Source organism: Lotus japonicus, chromosome 4, assembly GCF_012489685.1.
Source record: "Lotus japonicus ecotype B-129 chromosome 4, LjGifu_v1.2".
Classification (NCBI taxonomy): Eukaryota; Viridiplantae; Streptophyta; class Magnoliopsida; order Fabales; family Fabaceae; genus Lotus; species Lotus japonicus.
Window position 1 is genome coordinate 81,346,603 of NC_080044.1, and position 15,865 is coordinate 81,362,467.

The window sequence follows — 15,865 nt, forward strand, 5'->3', positions numbered from 1 at the left end:
GTCAAATTCCTAATAGTTATTATGTTTTGTTATTGCAGATAAACTTGCTTCAAATAAGATTTCTCAATGACAAATAGCCAAGGTTGAGGAGTCTGTTCAAATGATGCTTTTACCTCATTTAGATGTAGTTATTGCACCTTTGGTCAAGAAAACACATGACGTCAATTTCAAGTGGAAGTTGAACTCGAAAACAATGCTCTGGTGGAAGAGGTTTCAAAAGGCAATGCTTTGGCAGCTCGAAGCTAAACAAGTAAAAAGGGTGTTGAAGCCACTTCTCCTTCAAAACTTGATGTCATCGAAAGTGATGTGAATACTGGTGGTGAGAAACAGTTTACAACAGGATATAATTCATTTTCCATTACGATTTATTCCAATGTGGGACTGATCCAACGCAAGGGCTTATGACAAATGATGCAGTACATGTACTAGAGAGGGTTGTGTTTGGCCAAAACCTAAAAAAGGGATGGAAGAGAAGGTTCAATGTCATCGAAGAGGAGAGGATACAAGGTTATGGTGGAGGAATGAGATAGTGATAGCTAGGCAGAGGTGAGGGACGAGGGCGGCTGTGAGGGCAACCTAAAGTCGTCACATGATAGGGGTTGGGGGAGGAAGAGACGGTTATAGAGGAGAATGGGAAAGAATGTGTGGAGAAAGGATATTTTAAATAATTTACTCATTAAATCTCAGTCATCCATTATTTTATCATTTTATCAATGGTGAAAAACTATCATACATAAATATGTGACCAATTCCATTATGCACCATAGTCATCGCCAATTCTATTGTGTCTTGTTGATGAATTTAGTAAGCAGGATAACCTCGTGACACCCAACATTGAGCTTTTATTATTTAACGTGCGATATACAAAAAATTACATTAAAATCAAGGGCCATGTGACCATTACTAATAGGGAAACATAATTAAACCACGAGAGCAAAGGGGGAAATAGACAAACAAAGGCATGTAGGATGAAGAAGATGAGTTAGCTGCTGGAAGGAGATCAAGTAGTGCCATGAGAACAATGGTTGGGAAGGAAGGAAACTCTAACCTTCAGTTCAAGCACCATGAGAATGCTCTCCTCATTATGGAAGGCCCCAGGTCAAAGTAGCACGTATAAGATCAACTTGTCGATAAAGAATTCAATTTTGATTCACACAAATAAATGACATCATAGTTAAAAGGCATACAAATGAAGCAAAATTCAGGTTCGGTTCAACTAGTTTTGTTATGAAAAAGAAAGAAAAAAAAACAAAATGATGGAGAAAGATTTTGCCTAAAATTTATAGTGAAAATAATTAAAATTGAAGACGTATGCACACGTGTAAAACCAAAATGATTAGGGATTAGAGCCAACCTTGAACACCAAATATCTACTTGATTATTACTTACATGACACAACCAAAAACTCACAATCACAAATTCTAATGACTTGATAACTCCTGAACACTGATTCATATGCTTTTCACATAAAAAGTAAAAACCAACATGCTATCAAATGTGTTTTCAAAAACTAGTTTCATGACTGATTTTCACTGTAAAATGTACACAATCTATATGACTCATAATATTGTTTGCAGTTTCCTGCCTTAAGATATTCAAATCAAATTGTAAAACTCAGCAGCCATATCAATCATGAAGAGGGCAAGAGGGGGCTTTATACATATTTAGCTCAGTTGTCAGAAAGAGTGAGTAGAGGGTGAGGGGAATTGGACCCTCTCATGTTCCCAGTCAACATGAAATAAGCATCTCAAGTATTCATCAAGTTTAAAGAGATTGTTAGTTACTGCCTCATGAGATAAGTTGATGAAATGTTGTATGCGAAGTGTGCTGTAGTTGTTTTTAAGATTAGAGAGTTACTCCTGAGAAGGAGTAAATGATTCAGGAAAATACCATTTTAGCTTTCAAAGCACACAAAGTGGAAGCACAGCTTCTTTCAAGGTTTGAAAGTACTTTCAAGTTTCAACTTAGAAGTAACTCAAATACAAAGAAGAGTTTTGCTGATACCAGTTGAGTGCAGCATGAATAGACTTTCACCTTAATCTATAAGAAGAGTTTTGTTGATTTTTTTTCTTAGAGTGAGTGCAAACCTAACAAGTATGCATAGACTAGGTGAGATGCTCTCATATAAAATAACCATGTTTAACTGAGACATGAGAGAATTCATTAGCGGTGGGTGAAGAACCATCACCGCTAATGATTTTTCTATCTGACCTTTTCAATTTCACAATACTCCAATCTCTAGTCTATCTATAGAAATTAAACTATAAATAAAGTCAGAATGAAAACTACTAACTACTAAACCTCTGTATATATTGCATTGGTATGATTATCTCTGTGAATAAAACGGAATGTCAAAAGAAGATCCATATTCTTAAAGCCTTGTGTGACAACTCACAAAATATTGCACAACTGTTTAACAAAAACACCTGCATTATGCTCTGTCCTATCTTAACCTGCATAGTGCATACCAAATACTACCAGAAATTACCTAGTCTTCAATACATATGATGAGGAGAGGACACCAATCTTACCGAGGGACAACCCAAACTGACTGAAAAATAAAACAAAATGTAAAGTGTAAACCCCTTATTAGGTCTCTGAAAGATTAGCAAAATTAAATTGGTCCAGGAATTATGATTTTTGGTTATCAGTTATCACATGACATCAATTTGATCCCAGTAAACTGTAGCTTCTGAACAATTTCGGTGTCAAAAAGCACCATCAAATTGATGTAATTATTATCACTTCAGTACAAAATTAATCTTCCTAAAATCTTTCTAGAACCAAAACAGTGCCTTCCTTCAACAAAAATTATCAATCTTATGCATTAGAGACACAAGTACAAAATCCAATAATGCACTAAACAATCTCAACTGAAGCATTGGACATCACATCATAGAATGGGATTCAAAATCACATTTCATGTAGCTAACCATTACCATCCATAAAAATATAATCATCTTTCAGATCATGCAAATTGAAGCGCATAGACAACATTTAGATATCATAATAACTATAGAAATAAACAGATTATTCTTCTACTGCGTCTTTCAAAATTATCCAGAATAAAGCAAACTACATATAATATATCACATCAGAGTGATGGGAATTGAAGAAAGAGCGATGGAAACTGAGAATCAGACGGGGCTGAGAAGCTGGGAAAGCTGGGGCTTGGGGTCAGAGTTCATACCAATGATGATGATCAAAGGGATGAATCCGTAGTGAGTCACCACTTTGGCTTTCCTCATCGTCCATGTGGTCCACTCCTTCAGGCACTCGCACGCTGTTTTCTCCTCCGATGCCTTCCCCTTCGAGCTCTTGCCTTTCGCCTTCAGAGAAACACCCCTCGACGCCATTGATTTTCCTTCTTTCTCGAACTCTGTATTGCTCTGGTTAATGGTTCAGAGTACTCACACCATAAACCCTAATTATAGTGGGTGTTGTTTACTTCATACAACGACAGCAAACACTGTCGTTCCACCTTTTCTGTTATATTTTCTAATTAATTTTGTTTGGATCCGATATTTAATTAAATTTTATAACTTGTTGTTTTCCAAGTTGTAAACAAACAAGCAAATTTACAACATCTCACTGACTTCTCTTACCTAATTAGGCGTTCATTTTAAGACTAAAGTATTTTAATCCTTTTTAAACTGCATCTTTTTATCAAATTAGCTCTTAACGAAATAATTTTCTCAATATTTTAGTCACTTTAAATACTTAACAGTATTAGTAGAGTGTACAAAATGAAAGAAAAAGAAAAGCTAAAACCTCAAATGAAAGGTGCCCTACAATTTTCCGGCAAAAAAATGAGACAACTTCATGTGGAGGTTGATGGTGAACCTAGAAGTACTAGCACCTTCTTTGCCCAAGAAACATACCACCGCATTCCTCTAACAAAGAGTGCTATGCAAAGTCACGATCTAAACTAATATATTCATTTAAGATTTTACAAGGAGCTAATGTGGAAGCATTATGATTAAACTTTGGCTGACTCCCCTAGAGGAGCCCGAGCACAAAAGTTGATTTGGTATAAATCATCATATCACAAAGCTCATGTGTTAATAAAAATGTAAACCATGTTAGATCACATGCAGCTCGACCTTGATGATTTTAGAAACTCATATTCCTAAAAGACCAAAGTAACAAACAATCCAAGCACCATGGGTTGTTGCGAACCACTCCAACATCTACTTTTAAGATTCTTAACCTACACACGATCTAACTTAACAAGAATTTACAGAATATTATTGATGAGTTATAACAAATTCTGGCAACCAACAATGCAATAAGGAGATGTAACTAGCTAACATAATACATGCATATCATTTTCATGTCTGACTCTCTCAAATTTCATCTCAAAATTTACATACTTATTTATTTATTTGTACATGATGCAAATTATTTAAAATGTTAAGTGATCAATCTCACAATCACATTATAATCATAATTTTGACTAAAAAGTGAGATAAAATATTGAATTTTGGCTATCACAAGCTATTTGTAAAAAATTAACACACGTTGGTTGAGTTTGTAATGACATAGCACTTTCTTAAGATGATTGTGTGTTCGATTTCCACGATCGATGTGAGGATTGTGTTGGTGGGCGATCTATAAGTACTTTTGTAAGCGGTTGATAGTCTCAGAAGCATACCATAACCTATGGTTGTGACCAAATCGTACCCCACCCGGACTTTCAATCATCGGAAAAAAAAAAGGTTATTTGTGAAAAATGCTCTTGTGGCTCACTTAATTTGTTTTCCTCAAACTTTCCAAGTTATTTGTGAAAAAATGAATGAATATGAACATGGGCTGAAATGGAGCCCAATATTTGTTTGTACTGATATTTCATAATTATTTTGGTTGGGAATGAGTCATTTTCATTTTTATTAGGATTTATTTTTGATAGGGGTAAAAAGGAGAGAGATATTTCTCTTCTTCCACAAAACCCAAAACCCTACTTCTGGACTCTGTTATATTATCCTCTGCTTCTTCTTCTTCTTCAGTCACTTCTTCACTCTCATTCCATTTCATTCACCAGAAACATTGCCGAACCTCAAACTGCAATCAAGGTCATAGATTCCTCCAATATTCCCTCACACTCCAGCTCAATCTCACTTTCTTCTTCCCATCTTCAATTCTCCTCTATCGTTTTCGTTTTTGTTTTCTGCTTCAAAAACCTCAACAACACTCAATCACTATAACCGAATTCAAATCAAATTTCTCACGTGATCGCTATAGTTTTGCATTTCTAGCTTCGTTGCGATGCATTTCAGTATCGTTTCTCAGCTCTGATTTTGAATTACTATTTTGCGGTGCAGATGAGATGAGAACCATTGAACGCTGCTGATGCGTTATGGAAGGAGGTTATTACAGAACGCAGAGGGAGATGGGAGAAAACGGAGTGGTTGTTCCGTCGTGCTCTTTCGCCTCCCATGGCGGTAAAGGAAAAGGACCGTTGGGGAGGATCATTCAGCAGAGAGAGAAGGCTAACGTGCCTTCGTCGGCGAAGAAAAATCAAAAGCGGAAGTGTCTTCAGGATTTGGGTACCGTTCTGCGGAACGATGGACCTTCAATTGGTCGGGAATTTGATTATCTTCCTTCTGGTGCGTCTCTCTCTCATAGTAGTTTATATCACTGAATTCTCTTTCTATTTTGTTCTGTAATTAGATGTAGAATCATGGTAATTGATAGGGATAAGGATGAAATGTAGCCTTCTCTGGTGGTGAGTGGTGATCAGTGGTGGATGCTGTGGATGCTTTCTTCTGTTATCTGCCAATTTTCATGTATGACAAGTTATGGATATTATGTCAAATTAATGAAGCTTGGATATAAAAAGCTAGGTTAAGGACTTAGCTTACTTAAGGTTGGTAATTTTTGAACTGCAATATTTGGTTTGTGTTGGTGGTAGTGGGTTTTAACTTAATTTAAGAATAGATTACAATTGGCCTTCATTGAGGTTTATGAAACCCTTTCCAACAACCCCTCTAGCCTAACAAATTAGGCTCACCTCCCTGATAAAATACTAGCTGACGAGTCCTCCTTTTAGTTAAATTCTTGTTTTACCAAACTTATAAAAAAGGGATGCTTGGTGCTAAAAAGCTTCTGCTATGGTGGGATCCGGTGAAGTGTGGGATCCATTTTGGGCTTATTGGAGGCAATCTTACATTACATTTGTCTGAGGAGAATATTATGACTAGAATATGATACAAAACCATTCATGTGTACATGGGCCTGTGCATTGTCTACGCTTCAAGTCTGATCGGCTCTTTGCATGAGGAGGGGTGTTAGAATTAGAAATGCTATTTGTCTAACATATATCAGAATTCAGATTGCACTAAACCCCGAAAAAAAGAAATACAAAATTACACCTTGACTTGAGGACTGAAGGAGGCTATTTCAGAAATAAGAATCATAAGCCTGGCATTTAAAAAACTGAAACAAAATTTTGGCCATTTTTATAGGGATGAATATTACCCCACTATTTTAACACCTCCTTTTTTCTGCATCAAACTTTTGTGTAATATTTATTGAAAAATGTGAAGTTAAAGTATGCATTTATATGTGCTGATTACAAATATTCTCTAACTTCTTTATTGTGGAAGAAAATTATTCTGGCTCAATTGGAAATCAATATAAAATGGCACTTCATTCATTTTCTTCCATGGTGCTCTTGTACCTAGCAAATATACGCTGATTTTTACTTCTTCCATTTGTCCATTTCTATTCTTCTATTTATTCCTTGAGTTCTCTTATGTAGCTCACCATTTTAATTTAATAACTTACCTTATTTTGTCTACTTTGCCTTTGGTTACTTAGGACACAAAAGTTACAATTCTACTTGTCGAGAGGACCAACAGCCTGCCAAAAGGAGCAAGGTAACTATTGGTCTCCCAATAGTTTTTTTGTGCTTCTTTTTTACACTCCTGTACAGTTGCCTCAGGCCCTCTTTCCTTAGGTTTCAAAGGGTACTGGCAAAGGTCTGATGAATGCATCTGTGAAGAAACACGGTATTGGCAAAGGTCTGATGAATGCATCTGTGAAGAAACATGGTATTGGCAAAGGTCTGATGACAATTTGGAGGGCAACAAATCCTGATTCCGGAGAACTTCCCGTCGGTTTTGGTTTTGCTGACCGAGAAGTTCATCTAATCTCTAATTCTAAGAAATCTGTCCGTGAGAACAACAGGTCATCGAAAACAGCAACCATGAATGTTAGTTATCGAAATTCATAATATTTTGTTCACTTTATTTCCTCCTATATGAGCTGTGGATTTTGGTTACTAATAATAGATCTTGATGCTTTTCCCCCCTGAACAGAGAATGCTGAAAAATAAATTGCAGAATAAGAGAAATAATTTACAGGATAAGAGGAAACTTCTCATGCAAAGAAAAGCGGTAATGAAAAAACTTGAATATGCATTTTTTTTGGGTTATTTTCGATGGTTTTGTAAATATACAACTGGTTCTTATCTGGCAGGGGGAATCAAACCAACATGTGACTCGAAACCAGTCACTGAAGGAAAAATGTGAACTTTCTTTGGATAGTGAAATATCCGAGGAGGGTGTTGATCGAATATCAATGTTAATTGATGATGAAGAGCTAGAGCTGAGAGAATTACAAGAACGAACCAATCTGCTTATTTGTTCAGACCATCTTGCTGCCAGTGGAATGCTTGGCTGCTCACTTGGTAAAGGTAATTTTGGGAGGAATTTGTTATGTTGTGATGATTTTCATAAAGCTGGAATTTTCTGATTATTACCAGTTAATGATTGCTTGTGGCTTTTACAGATGTGCTAGTTAAGTACCCCCCAGATACTGTTAAGATGAAGAAACCTATACATTTGCAACCTTGGGATTCCTCTCCAGAACTTGTGAAGAAATTATTCAAGGTGCATATTTTCAATCAGTTGTGACCTGAAAGATCTGATTTTGTGATGCTTATTTGTTTGTTGGAGTCAGAACAGGGGATGAACGTAACGGGTTATAATATAAAGGAGATTCTTCGTGGTTCTGGGTCATTGTGGGACAAACCATATTATGGGTTTATGTTTTAACATGAATGAATTATTACCCAAGGTTGGAATTTTATTAGTTACCCTGCTGGATTTTTTGTTTTCAGACAGGGAGTTCTTGGATTAGCATGCATTATCATTGTCAATCCTTACTTCACTAAAGTTACTATCTTACTTTAGTTCTTATTCTTTTCAAACAGAATTTATTTTGACATAGAACTAACTTCATTTTGGCAGGTTTTCCATTTCATTTATACATATGCTACAGTTGTTGATATTTGCCCCTTCACTCTTGATGAGTTTGTTCAGGCATTTCACGATAAGGTGAATGTCATCTTTGGCAGTGGTTTACATTTTTGAAACATAGTTTTCTTTTTAATTTTGATCTTGTCAGGGCTGTATCAAATCGTAAGTAACATCCGAAATGTCTCTAACTTTACTGCATGTGCCTCCCAGGATTCTATGTTACTTGGAAAGATTCATGTGGCCCTTCTTACACTTCTTCTCTCTGACATTGAAGTGGAGCTTTCTAATGGATTTGCACCTCATTTAGATAAGTCATGCAACTTTCTCGCCTTGCTTCACTCGGTGAGCTTCTTAACTCAGTTTTAGAGGTTGAGTTGTTGCATGATTGTTGTGTATTATTATTTATACAGAATACTGACACTCTAACATTTGTCCACTTGGAAGGTTGAAAGTCAAGAATATTCCCCTGACTTTTGGAGAAGGTCTCTAAATTCTCTTACTTGGATTGAGATACTCCGTCAAGTGCTGGTTGCGTCTGGGTTTGGTTCGAAGCAAGGTGCCTTACGACGAGAGGCCCTTTCCAAGGTATTTCAAACAAGCCCATTTTAGATATGACTTGAATTGAACATGTTTACATTTTTATCTCTGTATTTACATAAGATTGAACACTCAAGAGGCTTTTGATTATCGATGTAATTTCATTAGTATTATTGGTGTCGTGTCCTAATTGAACACCTGTTTTGCTTGTCATTTACTTTAGCAATTTTCTAAGTAAAATTTTATTTGAATCTTATATTTCATGTGACTGATTGCGATAAGTGAGGGATATATGCAGTCATAGAAAAGTAGGTTCCAAAGGTACCTGCGATTTTTAAACATCTGCTTCTTTGCCATCCATATTTCCATTTCAAGCAAGACTACGTATCTTTATTTTTCTACCCCCCCCCCTCCCCCCACAGACACAAAAAAACACACGTACAAAGAAATACTCTCTTCTATGATCCACTCCGTTGGCAGTGTAAAACGTTCTATGCTATCAATGAAGTATTAGGGCCACCTGTTCAAAACATTTGTTAGCAATGTGGCTCTTTTCTTGCTACTGATAATGTGAGCCAGTTTGCATGGGAATTTAAAAGTGCAGGCAAGTATCTTTATCCACAAATAAAAAATGAAAATTGTAGCCATGTAGGCTGTAGCTGTAGTTAATCAGTAAGAATGACACCAAGTAGGCAAATGGCTTGATATTCTTCGATTAGGTTTTGTTTTTTTATTTTAATCATTCTTGTTGTTCTGTCCCACTTTCAATAAGCATTTTTTAGTTGTCACTCCAAGTTTTTAGTAATTGTATGTTTTGATTTTGAGGTATAGTTGACAAATTGCGTGCTTTGTTTTTGTAGGAATTGAATCTTCTCATAAACTACGGCATATCCCCTGGTACCTTAAAGGGTGAGTTGTTTAAGATCTTGTCAGAGCGAGGCAACAATGGATGCAAAGTATCTGATCTGGCAAAAGCAACACAGGTAACTAAGTTTTTTTTATGGTTATAGTATTTCTTGCAATACCTAGGTAAGACTACCGACAATGGGTCTGACCCTTCCTTGGAATCTGCCTTGGTGAGAGTGGGAGCTTTAGAGAACCTAGATGCCCTCTTTCTTGATAGTATTTCTCTATATTATTAATGAACTTCAACTTTATTTTGATTCTATGTAGATTGCTGAATTAAACCTTGCCAGCACAACAGAGGAACTGGAGTCTTTAATATGTTCCACACTTTCAAGTGATATTACGTTATTTGAAAAGATTTCATCATCTGCATATAGATTACGTATGAGCACAGTTACGAAGGACGACGATGAATGTCAGTCAGATATGGAGGACTATGGAAGTGTTGATGATGAACTTGATGACTCTGATACATGTAGCTGTGGTGATGATTTTGAAAGTGGTTCAGTAGACTCCAATATAAGAAAATTGAAGCGTGTAAAGAGTCACAAAACTAAAAGTGCTAAGCTGACAGTATTCAATGAAATCGATGAGAGCCATCCTGGAGAAGTGTGGTTGTTAGGACTGATGGAGAGTGAATATTCAGATTTGAACATTGAAGAAAAATTGAATGCACTGGCAGCTCTAACTGATCTTCTTTCATCTGGATCCAGCATCAGGATGAAGGTAAAATACTGAACATTGCAGCAAAGGTTGTATTTGGTCATTGGATTGTCTCCCCCTCTCAAATTGAAATGCAACTTTTAAATGATAAAGCTAAAGAGCCTTTGGCTTCCTTCTCTTGCTTTCCTACCCCTTCCCCTCCAAACTCCTAAAAAACACCTAAAATATTTTTTAAACTGCTCTTAGGCATATGAAGTTCTAACTGATATTATTTACAGGATCCTGTAAAAGTTACAGCTGATTACGATTCTAGCATCCAATTACGTGGTTCTGGAGCAAAAATTAAGAGATCTGTAGTAAAGAAGCCTGTTCCATTTTGGAACCAGTTTGGGCAAATGCAACGTGTTAAAGAAGGGCACTTGAATTCTCATCCCTGTCCGGTAGATTCCTCATCATTAATGTCAAAATTCCGTAGTCATGAGCCATCTTTTGAGAAAGGAAAAGGTTCAACAGATTCACACCCCATTCAATCAGTGTATTTGGGATCTGATCGTCGGTACAATAGATACTGGCTTTTCTTGGGCCCTTGTAATGCAGATGATCCTGGCCATAAGAGGGTTTACTTTGAATCTTCTGAAGATGGTCACTGGGAGGTGATTGATACTGAAGAGGTGAATATCTTAGGTTTTCTTGTTACGGTTAGCTCTGTTCAAAGTTTGAAATTTATTTTGTCATAGATATTTTAGTTACTTATCTGGGAAATCTTGTAAACAACAAAACATGGATATGTTTAGTAGTCTAGTGTTTCTGTTATGTGCCTTGTTAGTAGTTTAGTGCTAACAATCGTTTACATACTATTAACCTGTGTGCAGGCCTTGTGTACCTTGTTGTCGGTTCTCGATGATAGAGGGAAACGGGAGGCTCTTCTTATTGAATCTTTGGAGAGACGACAAACATCTCTATGTAGATTCATGTCCAGGGTTAAGGTTAACGGTATTGGAACAAGGTGTATGTCACATTCTGATCAATCTGAGCTGGATATGGTTACAGAAGACAGTAACTCTCCCGTATCTGATGTGGACAACCTGAACCTTTCTGACAGTGCTAAATCCTTGCCTTCAGCTGGGGCTGTGGTAATTGAAGCTGGAAAGGGAGTAGAGGAACAAGTCCAAAAGTGGATCCGTGTTCAAGAATATGATTCTTGGATTTGGAATTCCTTTTATTTAGATCTCAATGTTGTAAAATATGGTAGAAGGTCTTATCTGGATTCTCTAGCCAGATGTAAGAGTTGTCACGATTTATACTGGAGAGATGAGAGACACTGCAAAATTTGCCACATGACATTTGAGCTTGATTTTGATCTAGAAGAAAGATATGCAATCCATATAGCCACGTGCAGGGAGAAAGAAAACAGCAAAACACATCCAAATCATAAAGTATTATCATCACAGATTCAATCGCTGAAAGCTGCAATTTATGCTATTGAGGTGAGTTGACATTCATTTGCTTCAACTTTCATCATTCATTATATGCTGCCATTGGCGTTTTATTTTGTAATACCAGATCACTTAGGAGATAAATCCAAGGTTTGTACTTTTGTCCGGAAAGAAAGAAAAAGGTGTTTAAATTAGTGGGTGTTTGTGTGGGAAAATTGATACTCCATTCTTCTTTCCACCTGGGTTTGTTTGAATAGGTAACTATATTTTGGAAAATATATCAAATTGTCTGTTATGTAAATTGCTTCTCATCTAACGTAAACAATTAAACATGATATTATGTTGATACTTAATTGTGTTACCCTGTATCTCTACCATTTTGACTACTACACCTTTCTGAGGTTTTATATTGAAAATTGTAATGGTTAATGTGTATGTCTTAAGCATGTGATAATTTCCAAGATTGATTTTCTTTTTCCACTACTCCCACCGCTGTTTTTGCAGTCTGTTATGCCCGAAGATTCCTTGGTTGGTGCTTGGAGGAAGTCTGCTCATAAACTATGGGTCAAACGACTCAGACGCACCTCAACTTTAGTAGAGCTTGTGCAGGTTTTTGTCTTAACTTGATGTTTAATTGAATTTCCGTGAGTGCTTGAAATTTTGTTGTTCTTAAACTCATGTTTTCTTTTGAATTTGAAATTTATGTAGGTTCTTACTGATTTTGTTGGTGCCATCAATGAGAGCTGGTTGTTTCAATGCAAATTTCCGGATGGTATGGTTGAAGAAATCATTGCATCTTTTGCATCTATGCCGCATACGTCATCTGCCCTTGCTCTGTGGTTGGTGAAATTAGATACAATAATTGCTCCCTACCTGGATAGAGTCTATCTTCAGAAGAAGCAGTGAATCAGTAAGAGTTCAAGCTTTCTACATTTTAATAAATAGTAAGTTACATGAGATGAGATACTTATTCAGGCTGTTATAGTTGGGTTTTGGTTGAGGTTTTCACTTATTTTAGATTTTCGGTCATCTTCTGGAAAATATTGATAAATGCTCAATGATCTTCTGATTATAGTTTTATGTTTCTCTGCTCACAATCCCTCTCTTTATTTTTCACCTTCCGTAGCATTGGTATTTGGTCTGTCAAAGACAGGTCAAACTATAAAAGGATGCAACCTTTAATAATGTCAACTTCTACACACGCTCTCTGTTAGATTGATATTCTTTTTCTCATTGGAAAATAATTGTAATATGAAAATATTATGAGTTTCCAATTGTATTTGGTTGTTGTTTGGAGCTTAAAATAAGGGAAAGTTTGGTGATTAGTGTGTGTTCTTGTCATTTTATAAGCAGTTAATAGTTTTTAGAGATTTTGATTTTGATTATTAATAATAGTAATTTTTTATTTTTAGATAAGTTACACTCCACTCCACCTCCTTAAGGCTTTCTCGTATCACTAAAGTCATTTGTTCAAAGAGGCTAACTACATCTTAACACCGTTAACAGTTAATTTTTTTTTTAAAAAAGATTCAATACAAATAGCAAGCCCCAAATTCATTTCTCCTAATATTAGGGTGTTATTACATTAGGTGTTTAAAGATTTGTCATCGAATTAGTCCCTCAAAAATTAAACTGTCACCATAGTAGTCTTTCAAAAGAGTTTTTTATCAAATTTTTCCATTAAGGAAAACACCCTACCTTTTTCACCAAGACAGAAATTTCAGATTTTGTTTCTCTTAAATCTCACCTTATCCCTATTTGATTTACCTTTTGCGTGGAGTAGAATTGCTTTTGAAGCCTAAAAATCAATTCTCACCATAATTGATTGTGTTCAACTAAGTCTCAGACTCAATAAATATATCCATAATTACATTTCTGAAGTGGTTCAATTCTTCAAATCTAACTTTATCAAGTCTAAACACAAATCAATTTTTGCATTTATTCTTTCAAAACCAGTTATTCAATTTTCAACAACAATTCTTTCATAATCAATTCTTTCTCTAATGCTTTTATTCACATTCAATATGTGAATTTCTCTTATTAGCAATACTTTGTTCTAAGGGCTGGTTATGATATTTTGTGATATTAGTTCTCAAATTGTTTTTTAATATATCTATATTATCTGAGAAAATGTAGAAAAGTTGAACTGTTGTTATAGTTACTGCTTCTTTTGTGTTCGGATCAGATGGCTGCACATTGTTCTGGGAATAGGCTTCTATCATAGACTTGGTCCTACTGATTCATAGCCTATGTAATTCAGTTAGTTGTTACTTACAAGTTAGTTAGCGCACAGCTGCGATTAACAGGTTGCTATATTATCTGTGAAGAATAAATCACTGCGATATAGCAGCTGTCTTGTATTGAGTAATTCATTCAATGAAATCTGTGATTATATCACAGAAAAATCTGGCATTTTCTTAGAATTCTTTCATTTTCTATCTCAAGATCTTTAATAAAGGCTATATGTTTTAATAAAGAGAAAATCAATGCTCTTCTGAATGGTGGTTTGTTAAACTACAAACTTCTGTGCTGTAGGTGTGTGGTTACACTCTTTCCCTTCTTCTCCTACGTTTCTGTAGGCATTTTAGTTGAGCTATTTCTAATTGGCATTCGACTGTGAGTGACTTCTATTATCATTCGAGTCGGGCGCCTCATATTTTCACTAGGTTTTGCTTGCAGTTAAATAAAATGGCACTTCACAAGATGGTGTAGTTTTACCTTCTAGAATAGGTGGTATATTCATGTCATATTGCTTAATATACAGTTTAAAACTTATCTACGATTTCTTGCTCCACACTTGCATCTTTTAGAAACTCATCTTCAAACCCCGTCTTGCTCTTTGAGCACAAATTTTCAATTCCATCATCTCTTTGCATGTAAAAATAAAGCTTCAGGGAACAATGACACAGAAGAGAAACATTAAGCCAATCTCATTATGTTTTCTGTAATTGTTGCTGGTTATCTGGCTTGAACTCAGCAGTTAATTTTATGACTCAAGTTAATGATCTTAGTCAAACAATAACAACTCCAACTATTGTGCTGAGCAACGCTCACTCTATTCCGTCATAAAATTTTCTCACAAACACTTACTAATTTTATTCATCTCATCCCTCTCCATCTATGATTTGATATCCACAAATAGTTTAAGTGAGGTTAGCTTGTCAACCTAGAGTGTATGGGAATATATGAGGGGAAAATGGGGACTAAAAAAGTATAATGTTGATACATAATAATGTGTTTTCTTGCTGCTGGATCGTGGAATTGAAATTTGTAGGTTCTTTGTGCAAATTGGTCATGTATTGATGGGTTCATGTTCTTTTTCTTTTCCAGATTTACGAGTTATTAAAATACCTGTGAATTACCAATACAGACTTGTATTTTGCAATTAGAAATAGGATAATTGATGGAGAGAAAATTTAGAAGTAAAATATTGAATGGATTATTTTTTAACTGTAAGGTTAGAGTTAAGAGTATAGAAGAAAGACGTCATTAATAGAGCAAGGATGGAAATTAGTCTTTGTTTTGTTGCAGATATTTTCTATTTTTGGTGTTCATGAGATAAAGATCTTGATGGTTTTTTCTTTCAGGTAAGCACGTTTTTTGGTGATTGGTTTACACAGTAAAAGACATGCATATCATTGAAATTGAAATGAAGGAACGACCTGTTCCGCGATATACGTGTTCTGGCTTCACTTGGTTCTGAAATTTCACTATGACGACAATTTGGCAAAGGCAACACAGCATGTCTCGAATTCACATTCCTTTTTTCACCTTTTTTGGTTCTTATTCATGTATACAGGCAATCGGCAATCCTGTTGATCAGATGTATAGCTTTAGATTAGAAAACATTGAGTAACTTGAGTTTTTTGGTACGCAATCACTTGATTATACAAGTTCGCCCATGTTCCTTACTTTGTGGTGATTGTTGTCATCTCTGTCGAGAAATCAATTTTGTCTTGTAACTTGCAGAATAATGTCGCCCTGATTGAAAACTTGTTTGTATTACGGATATTATTGAGTTTCAGGCCATTCAATAAAGAAAACTAACAGTGATGTATACAC

General features: G+C 35.7%; 2 protein-coding genes across 6 annotated transcripts; one reads left to right on the forward strand and one right to left on the reverse strand.

The window, feature by feature from the left end:
• Positions 1 to 2,918: 2,918 nt before the first annotated feature.
• LOC130715436 (mitochondrial import receptor subunit TOM7-1-like) lies at positions 2,919 to 3,430 on the reverse strand. Its single transcript, XM_057565534.1, has one exon. The coding sequence runs from the start codon at positions 3,354 to 3,356 to the stop codon at positions 3,138 to 3,140; it is 219 nt and encodes a 72-aa protein (XP_057421517.1). The 5' UTR covers positions 3,357 to 3,430; the 3' UTR covers positions 2,919 to 3,137.
• A 1,492-nt stretch (positions 3,431 to 4,922) lies between these two features.
• On the forward strand, positions 4,923 to 15,862 carry LOC130714914 (homeobox-DDT domain protein RLT3). Of its 5 annotated transcripts, none has more exons than XM_057564892.1 (17): positions 4,923 to 5,072; positions 5,322 to 5,606; positions 6,820 to 6,878; positions 6,959 to 7,213; positions 7,320 to 7,397; positions 7,480 to 7,696; positions 7,792 to 7,892; positions 8,253 to 8,339; positions 8,472 to 8,603; positions 8,706 to 8,846; positions 9,659 to 9,781; positions 9,972 to 10,430; positions 10,646 to 11,038; positions 11,240 to 11,854; positions 12,308 to 12,412; positions 12,512 to 12,747; positions 15,391 to 15,862. In XM_057564892.1, exons 2-16 carry the CDS (start codon positions 5,357 to 5,359, stop codon positions 12,707 to 12,709), a joined length of 3,213 nt encoding a protein of 1,070 aa, XP_057420875.1. In that variant the 5' UTR covers positions 4,923 to 5,072; positions 5,322 to 5,356; the 3' UTR covers positions 12,710 to 12,747; positions 15,391 to 15,862. The 5 variants fall into 5 exon arrangements, with proteins under 5 accessions (XP_057420875.1, XP_057420877.1, XP_057420876.1 ...); XM_057564894.1 differs by lacking the exon at positions 15,391 to 15,862 and adding an exon at positions 13,989 to 15,367 and having other exon boundaries at positions 12,512 to 12,713; XM_057564893.1 differs by lacking the exon at positions 15,391 to 15,862 and adding an exon at positions 13,989 to 15,366.
• Positions 15,863 to 15,865: the final 3 nt, after the last annotated feature.